At 30.5% G+C, this 20,316-nt stretch overlaps 1 protein-coding gene across 20 annotated transcripts in view; it reads left to right on the top strand.

Moving 5' to 3' along the window:
- The window catches only part of LOC143083831 (EF-hand calcium-binding domain-containing protein 7-like), a 29,447-nt gene extending 10,617 nt beyond the window's left edge, over positions 1-18,830 (top strand). For 2 of the 20 annotated variants that reach the window (XM_076260228.1, XM_076260215.1), the window contains 14 exons: positions 578-619; positions 3,138-3,593; positions 6,766-6,810; positions 7,807-7,875; positions 8,904-9,001; positions 9,577-9,709; positions 10,922-11,028; positions 12,078-12,235; positions 12,824-12,957; positions 13,466-13,614; positions 15,626-15,763; positions 16,063-16,152; positions 16,778-16,885; positions 17,479-18,830. In XM_076260228.1, coding sequence (XP_076116343.1) covers positions 578-619; positions 3,138-3,593; positions 6,766-6,810; positions 7,807-7,875; positions 8,904-9,001; positions 9,577-9,709; positions 10,922-11,028; positions 12,078-12,235; positions 12,824-12,957; positions 13,466-13,614; positions 15,626-15,763; positions 16,063-16,152; positions 16,778-16,885; positions 17,479-17,550 — 1,799 coding nt within the window. In that variant the 3' untranslated portion in view covers positions 17,551-18,830. The remainder of the gene's footprint in view (positions 1-577; positions 620-3,137; positions 3,594-6,765; positions 6,811-7,806; positions 7,876-8,903; positions 9,002-9,576; positions 9,710-10,921; positions 11,029-12,077; positions 12,236-12,823; positions 12,958-13,465; positions 13,615-15,625; positions 15,764-16,062; positions 16,153-16,777; positions 16,886-17,478) is intronic. The other 18 variants (XM_076260238.1, XM_076260221.1, XM_076260277.1 and 15 more) reach the window with 11 other exon arrangements.
- The last annotated feature ends 1,486 nt before the right edge of the window (positions 18,831-20,316 follow it).

Below are 20,316 nucleotides of genomic sequence, written 5' to 3'. Positions count from 1 at the left end.
ATTTCACATGTCTTATTTGAATATTTAGTTTGTCAACACCTTCACTCTGTGTTTCCTGGTCCTAAATATGGTCGAAATTCATCCGATTTTGTCAAATTTTACCAAAATCTCATATTTTGACCTTTTTGGAATGTAAAAAATAAAGTGTTAGAATTAAACTTTGACAAAAATAGTTCTATTTAACTTTCTCACACGTCTTTAAGTCATTTTGAAACATGTTTTGTCTTGTAACATTAAACTTTATAATCGGGACCAAATATGGCCCTTATCGAACTTACTCCTTTCAAGTTCATTTTTGGAAGGAGAACATTTAACAAATGCTATTACAAATGTGATTTTCAATTCTTCAAAATAATCTTGAAATTAAGATTATATTATTTTTTTCTTCTTAATTTTAATTTTAAGAGTATGTTATGGTTTTATGTAACATTTTACTTAGATGTGCACTAATAATAATTATAACAAGACAATGTTATTCTCTGGTTTTTGAATTATCTATTCATAATACATTCGTAAGCACTTGGTTCCATAGTTTGTAACACAAATGACTAAATGTAAGTTGTATTGTTCACTGTAGATCAAGAGAAAAGTTCTTCTCACGCTTATATTGGTAATGGAAGTAAGAAGTTTTTTCATATAAATAGAAGTGATTTGGTGGCATTTTTGTTTGAATACATTTATACATTGTTAAAGGAGAAAGAAATTAACATTTAAAATTGTCTCCTGAACATATTTGCTCTATTTGAATCTCAAGCCAGTCAAAAAGTAGGGATCTTGCTGAAGTCGGCTGATGTCACATTTATTTTTCGTCAATAACAAAACAATGCTATAAACCGGATTATCATGAATTAGAGCTTTTCTAGTTTCAAATAATAATGTTCAGTTTCAATTTCAATATATTCAGAAAGAATTTTTAAAAATTGGTAAGAAATTTATCGGTATTTTTTGTTTCTCTAATAAATGATTTTCTCTGACTTCTATGTCAGATTTAAAAAAAATATGCTATTCATTGGTTTGCTAATACACAAAAACTTGCAGCAAAAAGCAAGATAAATTACTTTTTTTCATTACCAACAATTTTATTGTTTGTCTTATAAATAAGTAGCAAAGGAATTAAAAAAAAAATCATTGTGTAAAAAATAAGAAGGAAAATGTGTTTAAATCTCAATTTGTCAACTTGAAAGATAAGAAAAGAGGCTATTTTCTCCCATAGAAGGACATTTCTTAATTCAATAACTTATTGGTTTCTTTCTCCTTTGATTAAATGCTAAATGGTTTATATAAAAGTTGAAATAATTTATTCAGCAATTTTGAAGCAATACTCTACCAGACTTGATTTATTCTAAGTGTTTTGTGTGGTAAAGTTAATTACAGTGGCGGTGCCAATTTTCTCTGCAGTTGTTTTAGTGTTATCAAATATAGTTTAGGCATGCAAAATAAATGTGTTTAATGCTGGTAGACTTTCAATAACTGATCTTTTATAAAAAAATAATAGGTCTTAAAAACAATTGGCTTGTTGAAACAGACTCAAATATATATGCTTTGTTTGAATTTGCTTTGAATTCTCATGTTGACTCATGTTTCACAGTTCAATGATCATGCAAATGTGATAGTGCAACAAGGGCATATTCTTGTTTTTATAAAATTTGTCCATTTTGAATTAGTTCTTATAGGTCAAACCTGAAGAATGTAAATTTTTTGCACAAGATTTCTTTTTGTTTGACACTGATTATAGAAAAAATGCTGCTACTGCTTAAACTTTTATCTTTGAGCGTGGTGGTGTCTTTCTATGCATCTGCTTGGAATGATTGTCTGTTTTACAGATACAATATTCAAAGTTGAATAATATATGATAATACATTGTACACAAACGTAACTAATAGGGTTTGAGGTCCTGTTTGTGTATGAAGTAAGGACAGGTTTTATATATGTATTTGAAATTTTGTAGCAGAAATCATACATGGGATATGACCAATATCTGGCAAGAGTTAAATTTGATCAAAAGTTATTGTGAAGAATTTAAATTGTTGAAATTAGAATTGCCTAGATAAAACTTTCAAGAAAAATCATCATAACCAAGATGTTTTTCTTTAGCCATAATGACATCATTATCAAAATTTTTTTTGGAACTGTTAATGATAAATATAAATTGAATTGGTCAGAAGCAAGAAATATTAGTTAACATAAATGGTTTAAGGTGTGCAAAGAAGAAAAAGTTAATCAAATGTATCATTGAATGTATTGATTAATTAAAGGTCAAGTTGAAGAAATGGAAGCCATTTAAAAAAATATTATTTTTGGACATGCTAATGGAGTAGCAGTGACAAATCCCCAAAATTTGGTGGTGCTATTCCTGATTTTTTACTCAAGAAGGATGTAACTTTTTACCCATTTCCTTATAAATATTTAAAACTTGTATCACAAATATCGGATTTCATACAATGATAAATTTAGAAGACATCAAATAATAATTTGGCACCAAATCGTCAAGATGGCAATGTTCTACTTTGACTTGATCTTAATAATACATTGATCAACTGGTAATATGAAAGTAGCTAGGTTGGTTTGTGAGTATGAAAATGTAGGTAACAAGTAAAATGTAGAGGGAGGAGTGTTGTGATTATTGTTGTGAATTAGTAGTGGTTATACTGAGTATATTTGACACAGTGTGAGGAAGAATACTGAAGGTTTGAAGAAGCAGCTTATTCAGCTTTGTTAGATGCTTTTATTTTTTTCTGTTTCTGTTTAATTCTTCCAACATGCAGTTTTAATGTTAATTCTTTTTTTTTGTATTTATTCATGCTAACTTTATACCTAGTTTTAAACTCATTATTTAAATCATTTGTTTACAACTCAATAGTAATTAAAATTTTGATTCAATTATTTTTTTTGTAAAAAGTGCATTTTTTTTTATTTTGTTTTGTCTAGACTGATACATATAAAGTTGGAGCAAGACATAAAAGTCGGTTTCCAACAGCAGTAGTTCTCAATATCTTATTCTGTGTTAAAAATAAGAAATAATATACATTTTGTAGTTATAAATTAGATATACTGCATACCTTGCAAGATGTGTGGCAATTAAATTTCTAAATCTTATTTCATTTTATTTGTTTATTTTCACCTATTCTCTTGTTAAGAAAAAGAAGCTAATAAGGAAAACAAAGACGAAGATGATGATGAAATTGATGAGGAATGCGTAACTGCTAGAAGTGGAAGTGCACGGTCAGAAAGACCTAAACCCTCTCCTAGAAAATCAATGTCGGAGACCACAACAAGTCAGGCCCAAGATGTATCCCCCTCGAGAACATCACTTAGGGAGAAAACTGAAGATGTATCCGGTTCTAGAACCAGTCTACAGAGTAAAGATGATGTTTTACTGACGTCAAGAAGGTCTTCACGTTCCCAAAATAAAGATTCATCAAGGAGTAAAAAGGAGAAAGACAGAGAAGGTTTATCTTCGTCTAGATTATCAAACAGTCCAGATAAATTAATGGGTTCAAATTCAACCCTTCAAAATATACCCGACGTAATCGGTTCTAATATTTCACTTACATCTGCTAGTGGTTTGATGGCTAAAAATCTCCGACAAAATGGTAAAGAGTTTGATTGTGATTTGTTGCTGTTATGATGTTTGTCACTTAAACAGGTCTGGGATTTCCCAGAATGCATTTTGTATACACAAATGTAGATTTATTAATAACTTTTAGTTTTCATTGAAAATACTTTTGAATCATAAATTTAGTGAAATCCCAAGCCTGAGTTCACATCTGCATTTTCACCATCAATGCATGCCTTGTTTTGGAGCATAAAGATGCAAGGGAATTTTCATATAAATCATCAAACAGAACTCATCTTAAATCAACATGACATAAATTTGCTTGGTTTGCTTGATCAATCCAGCTGCTTTCCTCAGTAAAGGCCAGCCTATTTGAGCTTACTTATATCAGGATTGTGAATGTTTGCTTTTATATATTCACTCTTTACATGTGGTATTTAACCAGATCTATTATATATATGTGTGTAAAGAGAAGCTTTGTAAAGATAAACAATTATATTATTATGGTTTTATATGGTATTGTGAATTTTTACTCATGCAGTGATATGCATAACATACCACCAGCTGCATACCACTAATACTATTTTATTTATTTAAACATGAAAAACTTATAACAAGTTTAATGTCCCCTTATATCCTCTACATAAAGAGCCTGTAATGCCTATGTCAGAAATATGACAGTCATTTTCATTTTTCCCCTATCAATTGATATGTATGAGCTATACTGTTTTTGCCAGTGATTTCTAACAACTTCAGAGTTACGATTTTAGTTTTAGTTTTCCATACTCTATATTTTACACTGGAATACTCTATGTTAAAGTTTTGAATTCATATCTGATATAAACTTATGGTTGTATATCAATAAGTAGATTTTTGCTATTACAATTTTCTTACATAGTGCAAACAAAACTTTAACTTCAGTTATTAGTATGTTTAATTTTGAGTTCCATGATAAAAAGAATAATTCAGAAAAAATTTGCAATAGAACTCAAACCTTACCCCAGAATCAGTTGATCTTTGTCAGGCCATTTAAATTTTTGCAAGTTGAACTGTCCTATGGAATTAATTGACAATAGCTATTGTTCTCTATGCAGGGTTTATAAAAGACAGTCACATCATTGTATATGTGGGTTAGAATTGTTTTGTCTTCTCATTTTAGGGTATGTTTGCACCTTTGGTTTGTTGTTTGTAAACTTGTAAAATTTTCTGTAGAAATCATGCATATTGTCTTGTAATGTAATCATTTATTCATGGCAATAATGGCAAATGTGTTGCTAGTCTTATTGTACAGTAAAGAATTAATGTGAGTGACTATTGTCAGTTCTTGAGTATATGGGCCTACTTTGATTTGTTGTTGGTTGTTGACAACTTATTTAATGATTTGATCAAAATAAGACTAACTGGTAACCTGGGATCCATCAAAAGAATATTTGGTACTTTTGGTTGTAGGTTGAGCTTTAAATGAAAATGAACGAAATGTCTGTCAGGACACATTAATCTTTAGTTGGACCATTGTTAATCTATAGTTACAAAAAGACCAGATCAACCTATTACGATCATACTTGATCAAAAAGACAAGATTAATCTATTACGATCATACTTGATCGAAAATACACCAAAATCACTAGGAGCATCAAGTATTTGGGAATTTTGTAACCTTATTTTCATGCTTGACATATAATTGATAAATAAGTACAATATTGTCTCAAGTTGGGCTTGAAGATTACATTTTTACACAGTTGGATGCATCCAAGCTTTAATGGTAGTTAAATACTGTAATCGAACTGATTCTATCCTCTTACTTGTTTTTTGTAACAATTAAAAAAAAAGATTCTACAATATTGTTGGTTGTATGCAATGATTTATTTGCATTCTATCTTTAGTCAACATGCATTGAAAATACTGAACACTTTATGTTGAAAAACGTTCACATTTGTTTAGTTCACTTAATGAGGGGGGATAGGACCTTTATCAGGACTCTGGGATCGGATGTTTTTAAGCTCGGGATTTCAGGATTGAGGACCCTTTCAGGATCCAGGAATTCTTTTTTTGAATTTCAGGATATCAGGATTTAAATCTATTTAAATTCGGGACCTCAGGACTTCATGTTTTTAAGCCTGGGATTTTTGGATCGGGACCCCTCCTACCCTTTACCCTACTTTATGTGTTTAGACAAATGACAGATGTTAGTTAATCAATAGTAAAGTTACGAAAGCAGTATTTAGTGTTCTTGTGAGTATTGACTACAAGTAAGAAAAAATAACTTGTATAAATGATATTTATGTACTGGGGATTCATTAATTTTCATGGAATGAGGAAAAATGTACTATTAGGAAAGCTGCTGACTGTGTTTTCAACAAATTCTGCAAAGTTGTACCAAACTGTATTTTGTTGAACACCTAAATTCATGGTTATTTAACTTACACACAAGAAATAAGTGAAAAAGTGCCTCATGAATAATGACAATTTTACAGAAATTATAATTTGGCATTGTTTAATGTTACGTTTGGTTCCCTTCACATGAACACAACTAAACTCATTCTGAACAATTAACTTCCCATACCCTTATACACTAATATGGATATTTCATTTTCAGGATAGGTAAAATCATAACACACTTTTTTTTATTTTTTATAAAATAAAATGTTATGATTTTATCGGAAACAGAAATGAATGGTTCTTGATCATGTGTGTTAAAATAATAGCTTAGCTTGAAAATTTTATTATACCACTTGTTAACAACTGACAATTTTTCACACAAGTTTACAGTTGTCTCATGAAAGAAAGTTGAATGACTCCTTTCAAAACAAATATTTTATTCATCAATTTAGTACTGTACACTTTTAATCAGCTGGTATTGTTCATTATTATTAAAAAAAACAGTATCTTTTGAAGCAAAGCCTGATAAGTTCATTAATGTACAGTTTTCTCCCTTGAGTGTAATAGCAATATATTTCAAATGATAAGTGTCACTGTTCTTTTTTTTATATTTCTGTATGAAGATATTTGAATTCTTTTAACTTATTTTATCATGTTTACCAGATGGATTAATTTGAAGAAAAAATTTAGGACATGATTTGATTTGATTTTTGTTTTTATACTTATTTTTGCTTACTTTTGTAAAAGAATTATTCATTTTATTTTGTTACAATAATTATTTAAGATAGACTGAAGAATAAGATGATAATTCTGTATGTTTTGGTTTTCAGTTGGAACACCAGCAGGATCCAGAAAATCATCATTATTAAGTATTGGTACATATTGTTGTTCTTTTTTTGTGTTTTTGCACTTTGTTTGAAAGTTTTGATCTGTTTGCTTTAGTTTTTCATCACAGGTTCTGGTTGCACTATAACTTCATCTGTCATAACACTATTCAAGAGAACTGTTAGTTTATCTCTGTACATTTCTTTCACACATATTTTCTTTAATACATTTATTTTATATTTTTGGGGGCGGTGAGTTAAAGGGTTAATTATAGCATGGTGTTGTTCCATAATGATAAACCAAACGTCAAGAATATTTTTGTGTTATCCATAAAGTTATTTCCGACCTTGAAGAAGGAGTACTTTTCTAATTTTTACGTATTCATAATTTTTTTATTTAGTTAAATAAAATCCGAATTTTTTTAGTTTTTTCACAATCATATATTTCCATTTTTTTAAAACTCTTTAAAACTCACCCTCTTTAGATGTATTACAGTAAAAATATATAAACAGAAATGAGCTTGCTTTTTTTCCTATTTTGCAAGCCACTTGTGTATTTGTTCACTACTGGAAATGAACTGTTTTCTGTCATGCATGGAATGCATTGTCTTCAAGTTGTTTTTTTTCATTGATCAATTGACAAGTGAAATTATGCTATAGCTGCATATATTTAATTTATGTTTTTATCAAAGATGATTTTAAAATGTTAAGAACATATCTTGAATTTTTTTTATTTTGTATCTTCCATGGTTATTTTAATCAATTAGAATTTTAATTTTTGACAGAGACGAAGTCTAGTAATAGAAATATTTAGTAAATAAAAAAGGCCAATTCAGAGACAATTTAAATTTCATAAGTTAATCGAGCTATATAAATATTTTTACAAATTTACAGATTGCTTGTGATAGCCTAGGGAAAGAAGAAATTAATTTCATGGGTAAAATATTTTAAAAATTATAATTTAATTTCTTGTAAACTATTGTATAAGAAAAAGAAGACAATTCATGAGATGTTACTTTTTTTTTACCTTGTAACCCTCATTAACAGGTGAAGGAAGTCCCCCTATCCCTGCACAAAGAAAATCTTTATTGCACACTGCTTCTTCTTCAGATCCAGGTAAACAACTCTTCTTTATTTGTTTTACAACACTAATCATGTAGATTGCACTTTTTAATTTAAGGTAGAGATCTGTCTGTACAGAAAGGTTTCAAATGAACTAATTTCAGTTTTATTTGGAGTTATTTCCCTTGTCACTTATTTTTGAGGAATAGGCAGTTGATTTTCTTATTTGACTTCCCAAATTGAAACATGCAGTTAACACTGACTACTGATCATAGAGATGAATTAAGCAAGGCTAAGATAAAGAAAAATTGGTAAAAAAAAATCCTTTTACTATAAAGTCTTACTCTAGTGGTCAATTTTAAAAGATGAATTTTTGTAATTTATAATATGAACGAATTTGCACAATAAGGCCTTCAGCATTAGGGGGTCAGTCAGACACAATATCATTCCATGCATGGTTTGCTAGATTTGTGCTTGACCTGCAACTCGACTCAGACCAACCAAGTTATCCATTATATGAAATAAGCAGTCAAAACAATTGATAAAGAAATCTGAAAAGAAATTCTATGTGGTGATTTTTGAGTGGGTCAGCAATTGCAATGGAAGGCTTTTGAGCTGTTACTAACTATAATTTACCAATTTATGGTTTCAAATTTGTATTTACCCTTTAATAGGTTGTAGAGGTTATAAATGATAGTTGCAGCAAGCTCATTCAGAATTTTGTATATTCATTTGCCAGACTCATAATTTTACAATTTCAGAAACTTACTTATTTCAATATTTTCATGGTACATGACAGACCTGGGCTCATTAAAAATGTAATTGATATCAGCTGTACTACATGTACCTGCAATATTATGAACCATCAGGACTTTCAAAAACTTACAGTGACAGTATATATTCTGTAATATTGTGATTCAGAGAGTAAATTCAAATTGATAAAGAAACAATTGTCGAAATTGCATATTGCAAACAATTTCCACATTTTGTATATTTATACATGTGTCTAATATTCAAATGGTCTATATTTCTATTATGCATATACCAGTGATTTTTTTATTATCATGTGATTGTATTTTCAGATGATTTACCTAGACCATCCCCTAGAGTAAAGAAGGACAAAAGTCGACAAGGTTCTGTCTCAAGGGCTCATAAACTAGATGAACCTAAAAATCTTAGGGTAAATTTAAGTTTGAAAGTTATCTTCCTGATTGATAAAGGATTAAGAATTGTGTCAAATCACATATTTTTATGTCCCATTTATGGGCATTATGTTTTCTGGTCTGTGGGTCTGTTCGTTTGTCCATTCGTTCCTCTTCAGGTTAAAGTTTTTGGTCGAGGTAGTTTTTGATGAAGTTGAAGTCCAATCAACTTGAAACTTAGTACAAATGTACCTTATGATATGATCTTTCTAATTTTAAAGCCAAATTAGAGATTTTGCCCCATTTTCATGGTCCATTGAACATAGAAAATAATAGTTTGGATTGGGCATCTGTGTACTATGGACACATATAATTAATGAATAAGTTGGGATATGGGGGCAGTGAGGTAAATTACTAGTTGACCATTTTGAAGAGATGAATTCAAAGTTGAATTTTAATTGGATTTTTTTAAACATTCAGACATAACTCAACTTTAACCTCAAATAAATAACAGTTCCGGGTGTTAGGGAATGATAAGAATATTTATATTTATTTAAAGTTTTTTTACAATTTTTTCACTATTACTGAAGTAATTTATACATAAATGTTTTAGGAATGGACGCATACTAAAAGTAAAGGCAGCTTTTTCATGGAAGATGGAAGTTTGATATGTCATCAATATGATTTCAACCTTCCAGACGACAGTAAAATCTGGATTACTATACAGCCACAGAAAGGAAGTAGAGGTAAATTCAGGAACAATTGTTTGATAAAATATTAAAACTATAAACATTGTTGTGATTATTCTAGCCATTTTAGTTTTATAATATAGTACTTGTGTTTCATTGGTTGATTTTGAAAATTTGCCCAAACGGGAATGAAAAACTGTAAAGGGTATGTTAATAAAAGGAGATATTGTTTCAGTTAGATGTTGGATGGTGGATTTTAAAAACCCATTAAAAATCCTTAGATTATAATTTGGTATGCAAGATCCATGTTTCATCTACAATAGACCCAGCAGTGATTCTTGAAACAAAAACGTAAAAAAAAATCTAAAATTAAGGGACATGATATATATCAATGAGACAGCAAACCAAAAATGAAATCTACAGGTTAAGGTTACTTTAGTTTAAACATATTTATTTATGATATAGTAGATTGGGAAAAAAATTTTGCAACTTATATTAATTCCTTTCATCTTTGCGGGTGCCATTGCTACCTTGTAAGTGGCATTAGCCTGCTGTTTTTTTTAAATCTACAAGGGTGTCTTTAACATGCAAGAGATATAGCTCTCTCATAATACGGGTCAGCCATTTATCGTCCCCTTCTTACGGACTGTCATTGTTTCCTCAAGAAATCTACAGGTCCTCAACAAGAGACAAGTGTTTGTACCAAGTAAAGCTAAGTCTAGAAACAAGTTTTCAGGTATATTAATACATTTTTGTACTTCAAAAAGAATCAATTCAATGAGAGTCATAAAAAGGATAGTTCTTGGCTATGTTTGCTAGAGTATATATTAATAATAAAATTGAGAATGGAAATGGGGAATGTGCCAAAGAGACAACAACCCGACCATAGAAAAAACAACAGCAGAAGGTCACCAACAGGTCTTCAATGTAGCGAGAAATTCCCGCACCCGGAGGCGTCCTTCAACTGGCCGCTAAAAAAATATATACTAGTTCAGTTCAGTGATAATGAACGCCATACTAATTTCCAAATTGTACACAAGAAACTAAAATTAATGAATGCATATTGTGAAACTATATCCCAAACAATTACTAAGGATTGTGAAAATCAAGTGTAAAAAAAAATCCTTGAACAAATTCACAAATTGACAACTTGTTGAATTTCTTTAAGGTCATTACAAAACTTTGGTAACTAAGTCATTCTTATTAGATTAAAATTAATACTAACAGTTTATTTTAAAACACCATATTATATTGACATGTATATTTCAGGAATGGATAGTAGTCCTGTAGATACTTCTGTGTTTATATTGAGAGACAGACCAGATGAAGATGGTAACTTACTCGTAGCTTTTACAGAACACAGAGATTCCAGAGGAGTAAGTTATAAAAAAATTAAAAAATCATTTGTATAATATGGTCGGTATTCTCTGGTGATATTTGATCAAATTAAGGGGAAACCATAACCTATCTAAACTCAAATTGTAGCTGCCAAAACTAGGTTTTAAAAGCCAATAATTGTTCTCTAATCATGAATTTAATTTTGAATGACAAAGATAATAAGATAGAGAAAAAAATAGATTCATTTATTGACATCTTCACTTTGAAACTACCTGGTATAGTTGGTATAGTTGGTCATAAGATAAACCTGATGGATGCATCCATCAAATTCTTATTTCAATAGATATAAAAAGATGTGGTATGAGTGCCAATGAGGCAACTCTTCATCCAAGTCACAATTTGTAAAAGTAAACCATTATAGGTCAAAGTACTGTCTTCAACACAGAGCCTTGACTCACATCGAACAGTAAGCTATAAAGGGCCCCAAATATGACTAGTGCTAAACCATTCAAACGGGAAACACAATTGTCTAATCTATATAAAAAATGTGTAATGTAAATACTTATGAACCACATCAATAAACAACAACTACTGGACACCAGATTCCCAACTTAGGACAGGTGCATACAAATACAGCAGTTTAGATGTTTGATAGGTAACAATCTTTACCAATATCTTTAACAATAGTGTAACATCACAACATAGAAAGACACGCTATAAAATATCAATTGAAATGGCTGAACTAAATCAAAAGAAATATTAACACAAGTGAACATACACTGTACGAATAAATTTGATCTATGACACAAAGTAAAAGCAAATACAAAATCAATAAAATGAAATAAGGGGTGAATAAATAAAGGCAGCATTAGGATACCCCTGTGAGATGTTAAACAATTTCAGAAAACAACAATTAAATTGAACAAAATGCCCCCAAATAGAAAAATATATGCAGGTAAATGAAAATAATTTTATTGTAAAATATGTATATAAAGTATTCAGTATAAATGTATATTTTTGTCTGCTGATAAATATTGACAATACTCAACCTGTGCATTGAATTCCTATTTTTTTTTTCTATTTGAAGAAATATGGTGTAAGCTGTGATTTGAGTGCTGGTAAATATTACATCATGCCATATACAACCGGCTGTAGATTTAAAAGTCGAAAATCAGAATCAGGAAAGGAAGCTAAACTGGTATCACAAGACAAGGGAGGCAAATATGTTATAACCAAATCTTTCAGGTAAGTCGATGTAGATGGTCAAGTTTTGCTTCATCGACTCTTGTTTTATGAATTGTCGTTTTCTTTTTTTATATAGACACTAGAACTTATTGAATTGCATTTGACCTTCTGAAATCTAATTTCCATAATTATAAAAAGCTAATGTAAATCTTGGTGCTGAGTGATGTATATAATTGATTGAACTATGTTATATAGTTAATTTTTAGACTAGCAGCTTCTATAGGCATGTAAATCAGTTTGTAAATTACAAATTGTTAAAATATTCACAGAGATGTATACATCATCATTCAAATGTACCAAATTTTTTTTTAACCCCAGCAAACAAATGAATTCATTAAAAGCGTCACTGTGTAGATATGAAAGTTAAAAAGTAAATCTACATTCTTGTCACTCCAATTTTTCAAAAACATTTTATGATAATTCACACCCTTTAATAATTGAACAGTCACAAAATGATTTTACACTTATACAATAACAATATATTGTAGCAAAAACTGGAATAAAATAAATTTTTCATACAATATTAGGTACTGTTATATCATGTATATGACAAAATGTCTAATTGTCTTTGAATATTTGCATTTGTAGAAAAGTGTTAGAAGACATATTTGACTATAGTGATTTAGATGGAAATGGTTTTATGAGTAGAAAAGAATTTAACCTTTTTAACATCAGAACGAGTGGCGAAGAAGTCGCTGACGAAGAATGGCAGGTTGTGGAAGGTAATTGCTATCAAGAATCAATTTTTTTCTATCAGTATTTGATGTACATAGATTTTTTAACCGCTTCTGAATATTGTGTTTTTATAAGATATAAGAACAATGTAAATCTTTAAAGCTAAGAACTAGCAGTATAAACATATGTATTTAACTTCAAAGAAATGAAAAATTATTTCCATATAATCTGGTCCATACTTTGTGAAGTAGAGGCTGATCCACAATTCTAGGAGGAAAATGGTGGAGTTGATATTTTTTTATGGTAAAAAAAAAGGTAACGATTTTATGCCAAAAAAATATTTTTCCAATGAAGGGCAGATTACCTTAACATACCACAAGGCCCTAAACAATATTATCAATTCTATAAATACATAAAGTTTATTGTGTTGTTACTAATCTTGGTTTCTCTGTCATGTATACCGGTACCTATTTCTTGGTCTTTTACTATTAAACTTGAAGTCTGTTCCACTCTTACCTTAAAAAAACATTTATATGGGAAATTTATACATTATAGATAGGATAGATTTAGAAGATGGAGAGATAACAAAAGCTGGGTTTCTACAACTGAATGAATTAGAAGCTGAAGATTCTGAGGGTGATACTGAAGACTTATGGACCACACTTGTCAGTATGGGATATAACAAACAACTCGTCATGGACCAGGTATTTGGATAAAACTTTTTTGTTTGTTTGAAATAACGAAAAATTCAACCAAAATTTTAATTGTTTAAATTCTCCTTGATAAATTATTGCTATTCTGAATCCCTATTTTTTTAAGTTGATTTATATATTGGTCAGTTTACTTGCACCAGAGTTTCATATGAATACATGAAGTTTAACTCCTTAATTGAAATAACAAAGGATATTGGGGTATAATCAGTACATGCAAAGAAAAAACACACAAAGAGTAAAGGAACGTCATTTTGCATTTATTGCTATTCTTCATTTCAAAGTCACAGTGAGGCATTGAACATGAAATAATACAGCTCTCACCTCACTAAAATTTAAAGACAGCTCTTAGTACTATGCTGAATGTTTGAACGAAGATGAAAATGACCAAAATCTAGTCAGTCCAATGGCTTAGTTCCTGACATTATACAGGTTTTATCCTCTTGATAATGACAACATTAATGTAAAAGATCTTGTGTAGGAATTTTAGAAAATAAAATTGTTGATATATTGATTGGTGTAAATGCCACTTTAGAAGTATTGGCTATTTTATTGCGGTCAGTTTTTTGTCGAGCCTGCAACTTTTGTTGCAGAAAGCTCGACATAGGGATAGTGATCCGGCGGCGGCGGCGGCGGCGGCGGTGTTAGCTAACTTTTTAAAAGCTTTATATTTTAGAAGGTGGAAGACCTGGATGCTTCATACTTTGTATATAGATGCCTCATGTTACGAAGTTTCCTTCAGTCACATGTCCAATGTCCTTGACCTCATTTTCATGGTTCAGTGACCACTTGAAAAAAAAGTTCAGATTTTTTGTAATGTTGAATTCTCTCTTATTATAAGTAATAGGATAACTATATTTGATATGTGTGTACCTTGCAAGGTCCTCATGTCTGTCAGACAGTTTTCACTTGACCTCAACCTCATTTCATGGATCAGTGAACAAGGTTAAGTTTTGGTGGTCAAGTCCGTATCTCAGATACTATAAGCAATAGGGCTTGTATATTCGGTGTATGGAAGGACTGTAAGGTGTACATGTCCAACTGGCAGGTGTCATCTGACCTTGACCTCATTTTCATGGTTCAGTGGTTATAGTTAAATTTTTGTGTTTTGGTCTGTTTTTTTCATACTATATGCAATAGGTCTACTGTATTTGTTGTATGGCATGATTGTAAGGTGTACATGTCTAGCGGGCATATGTCATGTGACCTTGACCTCATTTTCATGGTTCAGTGGTTATAGTTAAATTTTTGTGTTTTGGTCTGTTTTTTTCATACTATATGCAATAGGTCTACTATATTTGTTGTATGGAATGATTGTAAGGTGCACATGTCTAGCGGGCAGATGTCATGTGACCTTGACCTCATTTTCATGGTTCAGTGGTCAAAGTTAAGTTTTTGAGTGTTGGTCTATTTATCTAATACTATATGCCATAGGTCAACTATATTTGGTGTATGGAAATATTTTATGATCTTTATGTCAGTAGCGCAGGTTTCTTTTGACCATGACCTCATTTTCACGGTTCATTGCACAGTGTTAATTTTTTGTGTTTTGGTCTATTTTTCTTAAACTATAAGTAATAGGTCGACTATATATGTTGTATAGAAGCATTGTTAGCTGTACATGTCTGCCTGGCATGGTTCATCTGACCTTGACCTTATTTTCATGGTTCATTGGTCTTTGTTTAGTTATCTTGGTTAATGTTAAGTTTATGAGACAGTTGTAATAAAGCTTTATACATTTTTGTACTTAGGACTATCAACATAATATCAGAGACATATATAGCAAATGATTAGTATAGAAGGCGAGACATTTCAGCGTGTGCACTCTTGTTATTAGTTGAGAGAGCTTTAGTGCCTGGAGAGAATCACTTTTTATTTTTGAAAAAGAAGACATTTTTTTTTTAATTATTTACTGGAAATTTAAAGATGTGTGCACTTGGGTTACTAGGGCTGAAATACCATAAACTTTCTGGATTTTTCAAGATGAGGTTTTCTTTTTTTCCAGGCATGTCCTTTCCAACTAGATGTATACACAGAGGACTGTGATGATGCTGAGTTAGATGTAGTCCGAGTAGACAGCTACCCAACATATCCAGGAGATCTCTCATTTGATGACATTATCAGCAAATCATTTATAAAACAAGTAAGCTTACTTCCTTTGCTTAATATTTCATATTCATAACAACACTGGCCTTGTTATTTGTTTGATATTAAAAATACCACATCAGTGTTTTCTGGATGTTTTAAGTATCCATTATTGAAAAAAAAGGAACTATAGCTTCAAAATTTAAATGACTTAAAAATTTATGTTAGGTACCATAAAACTTAAGTTTAACAACCTCTCTCACCAAGACTGAACAGCAAATTTTACTACAATGTTTAATTTTTTTAATTTTCTTTCATGATTTGGATATGTAGTTTTTTTATAATTGTTTGTTTCAGGGTGAGATTTCTAGAGTAAAAGGAATGAAGGACCTTTGTATGTACACATACACAAATGATGGCTGGGCAACCTTGGTACTTGATAACAAGGTAAAGTAGAATTTGAGTTTACAGCAAAATGCATTGAGTGTGTGGGTAAAGGTAATATCTATGACTATAGCTTGCTTGCAAGCCGAACCGTAAAGTCAGTATTATGTTAGGTATACTACCCTTCTTTAAGAGTAGACTAGTTCGACAGACAACAGATCTATCTGTCTGTAGAACTAGACTACTCCTAAAGGAGGGTAGTATACCTTACCTAATAATGACATCATGTTTCAGCTAGCAAGCAATTTAGTCAAAGAATGACCTTTCCCTACACACTCAATTGAAATTAGCTGTAAATACACTAACATATTCATGTACATTTTTGAACTATTATTCATATTCTGTATATTTTATGATTTCAAGTAAGCATGTGGAAATCTTAATATACATTCGACTGACAAGGTATAAAATGGATAATGTAATTGGGCTTACAGCCTATCTTTATACGTCCAGGCTTTTGATAAAATTGAAATACCATAGCAATACTGAAAAATACATTCATTACCTATAAATATACAACTTTTACAATTTTGATTGACATGTTCATTAAAAAAAGTCTTCAAACATTGTGTGTATAATCATGATAATAGTAAAAAAAAAAATTATATAAATGTTTTATGAATTTCAGTCTCACACCAGAGTACGTGTTGAACTAGATTGTAGTCGAAGTGAAAATGTAACCAGCAATCACGACAGTTTACAACGAACACTTAGAGTGGACCCAGGTTCAACAGTTGTAAGTCTTCTACCTTTAACTTAGAATTTATTTTATTAATTTACTTAAACCAACTTTTTTTGTTCACTAGCTATTTATGTTCATGACTTTCACAGGTAGGAAAATAACTTGAATATAAATTGTTGTGATTATGTAAAAGCTTGGATCTATTCTTATTTAACTGCATCAAGTAAATTTGTAAATCATAAAATTAAACCACGGTGAAGTGGGCTAGAAAGGGCTAAACATAAAGTATTTCAAGGGAAATAAGTTGGATAACAATAATTTAATTAAATTAATAAATAATTTTTTGAGCATCATTAAAAGTTTATAAGGTTTTAATATAGTTACATAATATTTTCAAACTTTTCAGCTAATTTTTAAAGAGTTAACTCCTTGAGGTGTTCTGTACCTATCCCCTTAATGCTTTCTTAAATTGGGATCAAGCTTCATGACTGAGCATGCTCTACTGTGTGATGTGTTTTCAAATCGATCACTAATCGATCTCACGTTCAATAACTTATAGAAGTTTTCTCAACAAGATAAATAATGAGGCATATGAAAGGTATGTAGTACTAAAGAATCTTTTATAATTTTTACTTTTCTATTTTTAGATTGCGTATCACCTGATGCCAGAAGATGATGATCGTGATTGGCAGGTTAAATGTACAGAGACAATACGTTGACAGTAGAAGATGTTTAGTAACATTTATTATATTTTCCGTCCTGTGATAATGTAGTTCAGTTTTGTATTTATATGAAGAATAATGTTGTTTATTGTAGAATGGTATAGAAAACAGGTGTAGAAATGAAAAGTAGTCTTTCCTACTATGAACTTAAAGAATCAAAATTGTTTAGTCTGTTTATTTACTTTAGAATGTGAAATATATCTCCTTTTGAAAAGAGTTCTTAACATTATTATTTTATACAGATATTGCTATAGTAGATTTTTATATTGCATAAGCTTATGAGTTTAATATATATTTTATGAGAGATAATATTCATCAGTTTTCATGCAATAACCTTTATATTGTATGGCAAAACTTTATAAAAAACTGATTAAAAACATATTTTGTCACTGATGACTTAACTGATTTAAGGCTTAATTTGCACTGGTGCAAAATGATAAATTATTGCAAGCTCAATTCTGTATTAAATACATTCATGTTGCTATTTGATAAATTCTTTTCCAGATCAATCAGGTCATTCAATCCAACATTTAATAATGAAAATTTTGAATAGGGGCGAAAAATTAAGGTTTAGTCAATGTGGTAACAGGAATAACTGCAAAATTGAGATCAGAATTTAAGATGCAAGTTGTGATTATGATATTGAACCAATCAGGTTATCTTTTTGTTTTTATTACAATGACAAATCAATTCTGGCTTCACAGATAGCATTCAATTTTTCAGGCCAGAATTACAAAAAATTGCAGTCAATTTTCATTTCATGTGTTGGTTTCATCAAACACTGCAATTCTATCCTCTATTACTGTCGTATCATGAAACATTAAACTTTAAGACAGGAGGAAATTATATAAATATCAAAGATGATGCTTTCTTCCTGTTTTTTAAAAGTTTCAGTTTGTTTTTCATATGTTGCATATGCTTTGTAAAAGATTTACATAATGATTATCACTCAAGCTTTTTGTATTCTGGAAATACTGAAGTTTCCTGTATAATATTAAACTTATTTTGTAGTGTGATGAGAGTAGTTGTTGGAAAGTAGTTAAAGATCTTTCTTTGATAATGACAGGCATGCTTATAAAAATGCTATTAGTTGTAACATTTCTTGATAAAATTGGATAGATATGTTCAAAATTTTCAGAGAAAATGTAGCACTTATTACATGCAGTTTCTAAGTATGCCTGCATATTATTATGAACAGATCTATTTATAATACATTGAATTATGTAAACATTCCGTTACTAATATAAGCAATCATAGAATAAATTATGATAATATTGCTTTGTTTTATTATTTCATTAACAGTTGTTCAGAGTTTACTTTCTGATAGAAGTGAAATAAATTGTTTACAAACAAAAAGGAAACAACAGATTATTATAAATATAAATGAAATCACTGACATTAAAGAATGAATAATAGACAAAAACCCTAAGGGAAATCCAAAATTTAAGATTGAAGGTGTTGAGATGCAATGTACCAAAACATTGTTTGCCAATGTGTAGTTACAGGCTTAAGACGGACCTGTGTATAAATTAAGGTGATCTGAATAAGGCAATATACAAAATGAACCCATCATGTAAATTGAGGGCTAACCTCCTATAACTTTTTTTTTCATTTTAAGAAGATTGCTTCAATGAAAATTGACTTGTGATATGTGAAAACAGTTGAAAGTACCCCCATGCTTAAGATGTATGTTCTTATATTTTTATATTTTGTCCCTATATATATATATAGCTAGGTACATCCCAAAATTAGTTTCTGGTAGTATTTTAGATTGCTCCCACCAATGCAGAACGTGCTAGACCCTCATGGATAGACAAGGTTGTTAAAAAAACCTTGCCTTCCCTTCCTCAGGAACAATTCTTCCATACAACAAATAAAATTGACCTATATATTGCTTATAGTTTAAGAAAAACAGACCAAAACACCTCCTATACTAGACCTATTGCTTATAGTATCCGAGATATGGACTTGCCCACCAAAACTTTACCTTGTTCACCAATCCATGAAAAGAGGTTGAGGTCAAGTGATAAATGTCTGAAGGGCATGAGGACCTTGCAAGGTACGCAAATACCAAATATAGTTATCCTATTACTCATTGTAAGTGAGAAATTAACATTACAAAAAATTACAAATTTTTTTTCAAGTAGTCACTGAACCATGAAAATGGGGTAAAGGACATTGGCCATGTGACAGACAGAAAGTTTGTAACATAAGGCATCTATATACAAAGTGTAAAGCATCCAGGTCTTCCACCTTCTAAAATATAAAGCTTTTAAGAAGTTAGCTAATGCCGCCGCCGCCAGATCACTATCCCTATGTCAAGCCTTCAGCGACAAAAGTTGCAGGTTCGACAAAAAACAGACCAATACACAAAAACTTTGCTATAACCACTGAACTATGAAAATGAGGTCAGTCAGATGGACATGTACACCTTACAGTCCTTCCATACATTCTATACTAGACCTATTGCTTATAGTATCTGAGATATGCTCTTGACCACCCAAAGTTAACCTTGTTCACTGATCCATGAAATGAGGTCGAGGTCAAAAGAAAACTGTCTGATGGGCATGAGGACCTTGCAAGCTACAAACATACCAAATATAGTTATCCTATCACTCATAAGAGAGAAATTTACATTACAAAAAATCTTTAACTTTTTTTTAAGTAGTCACTGAACCATGAAAATGATGTCAAGGACATTAGACATGTGACAGACAGAAACTTCATAACATGAGGCATCTATATACAAAGTATGAAGTATCA

This window comes from Mytilus galloprovincialis, chromosome 1 (assembly GCF_965363235.1).
Source record: "Mytilus galloprovincialis chromosome 1, xbMytGall1.hap1.1, whole genome shotgun sequence".
Lineage (NCBI taxonomy): Eukaryota > Metazoa > Mollusca > Bivalvia > Mytilida > Mytilidae > Mytilus > Mytilus galloprovincialis.
Note: the sequence above shows the minus strand (reverse complement) of the source record. Positions and strands in the feature narration are given on the sequence as shown.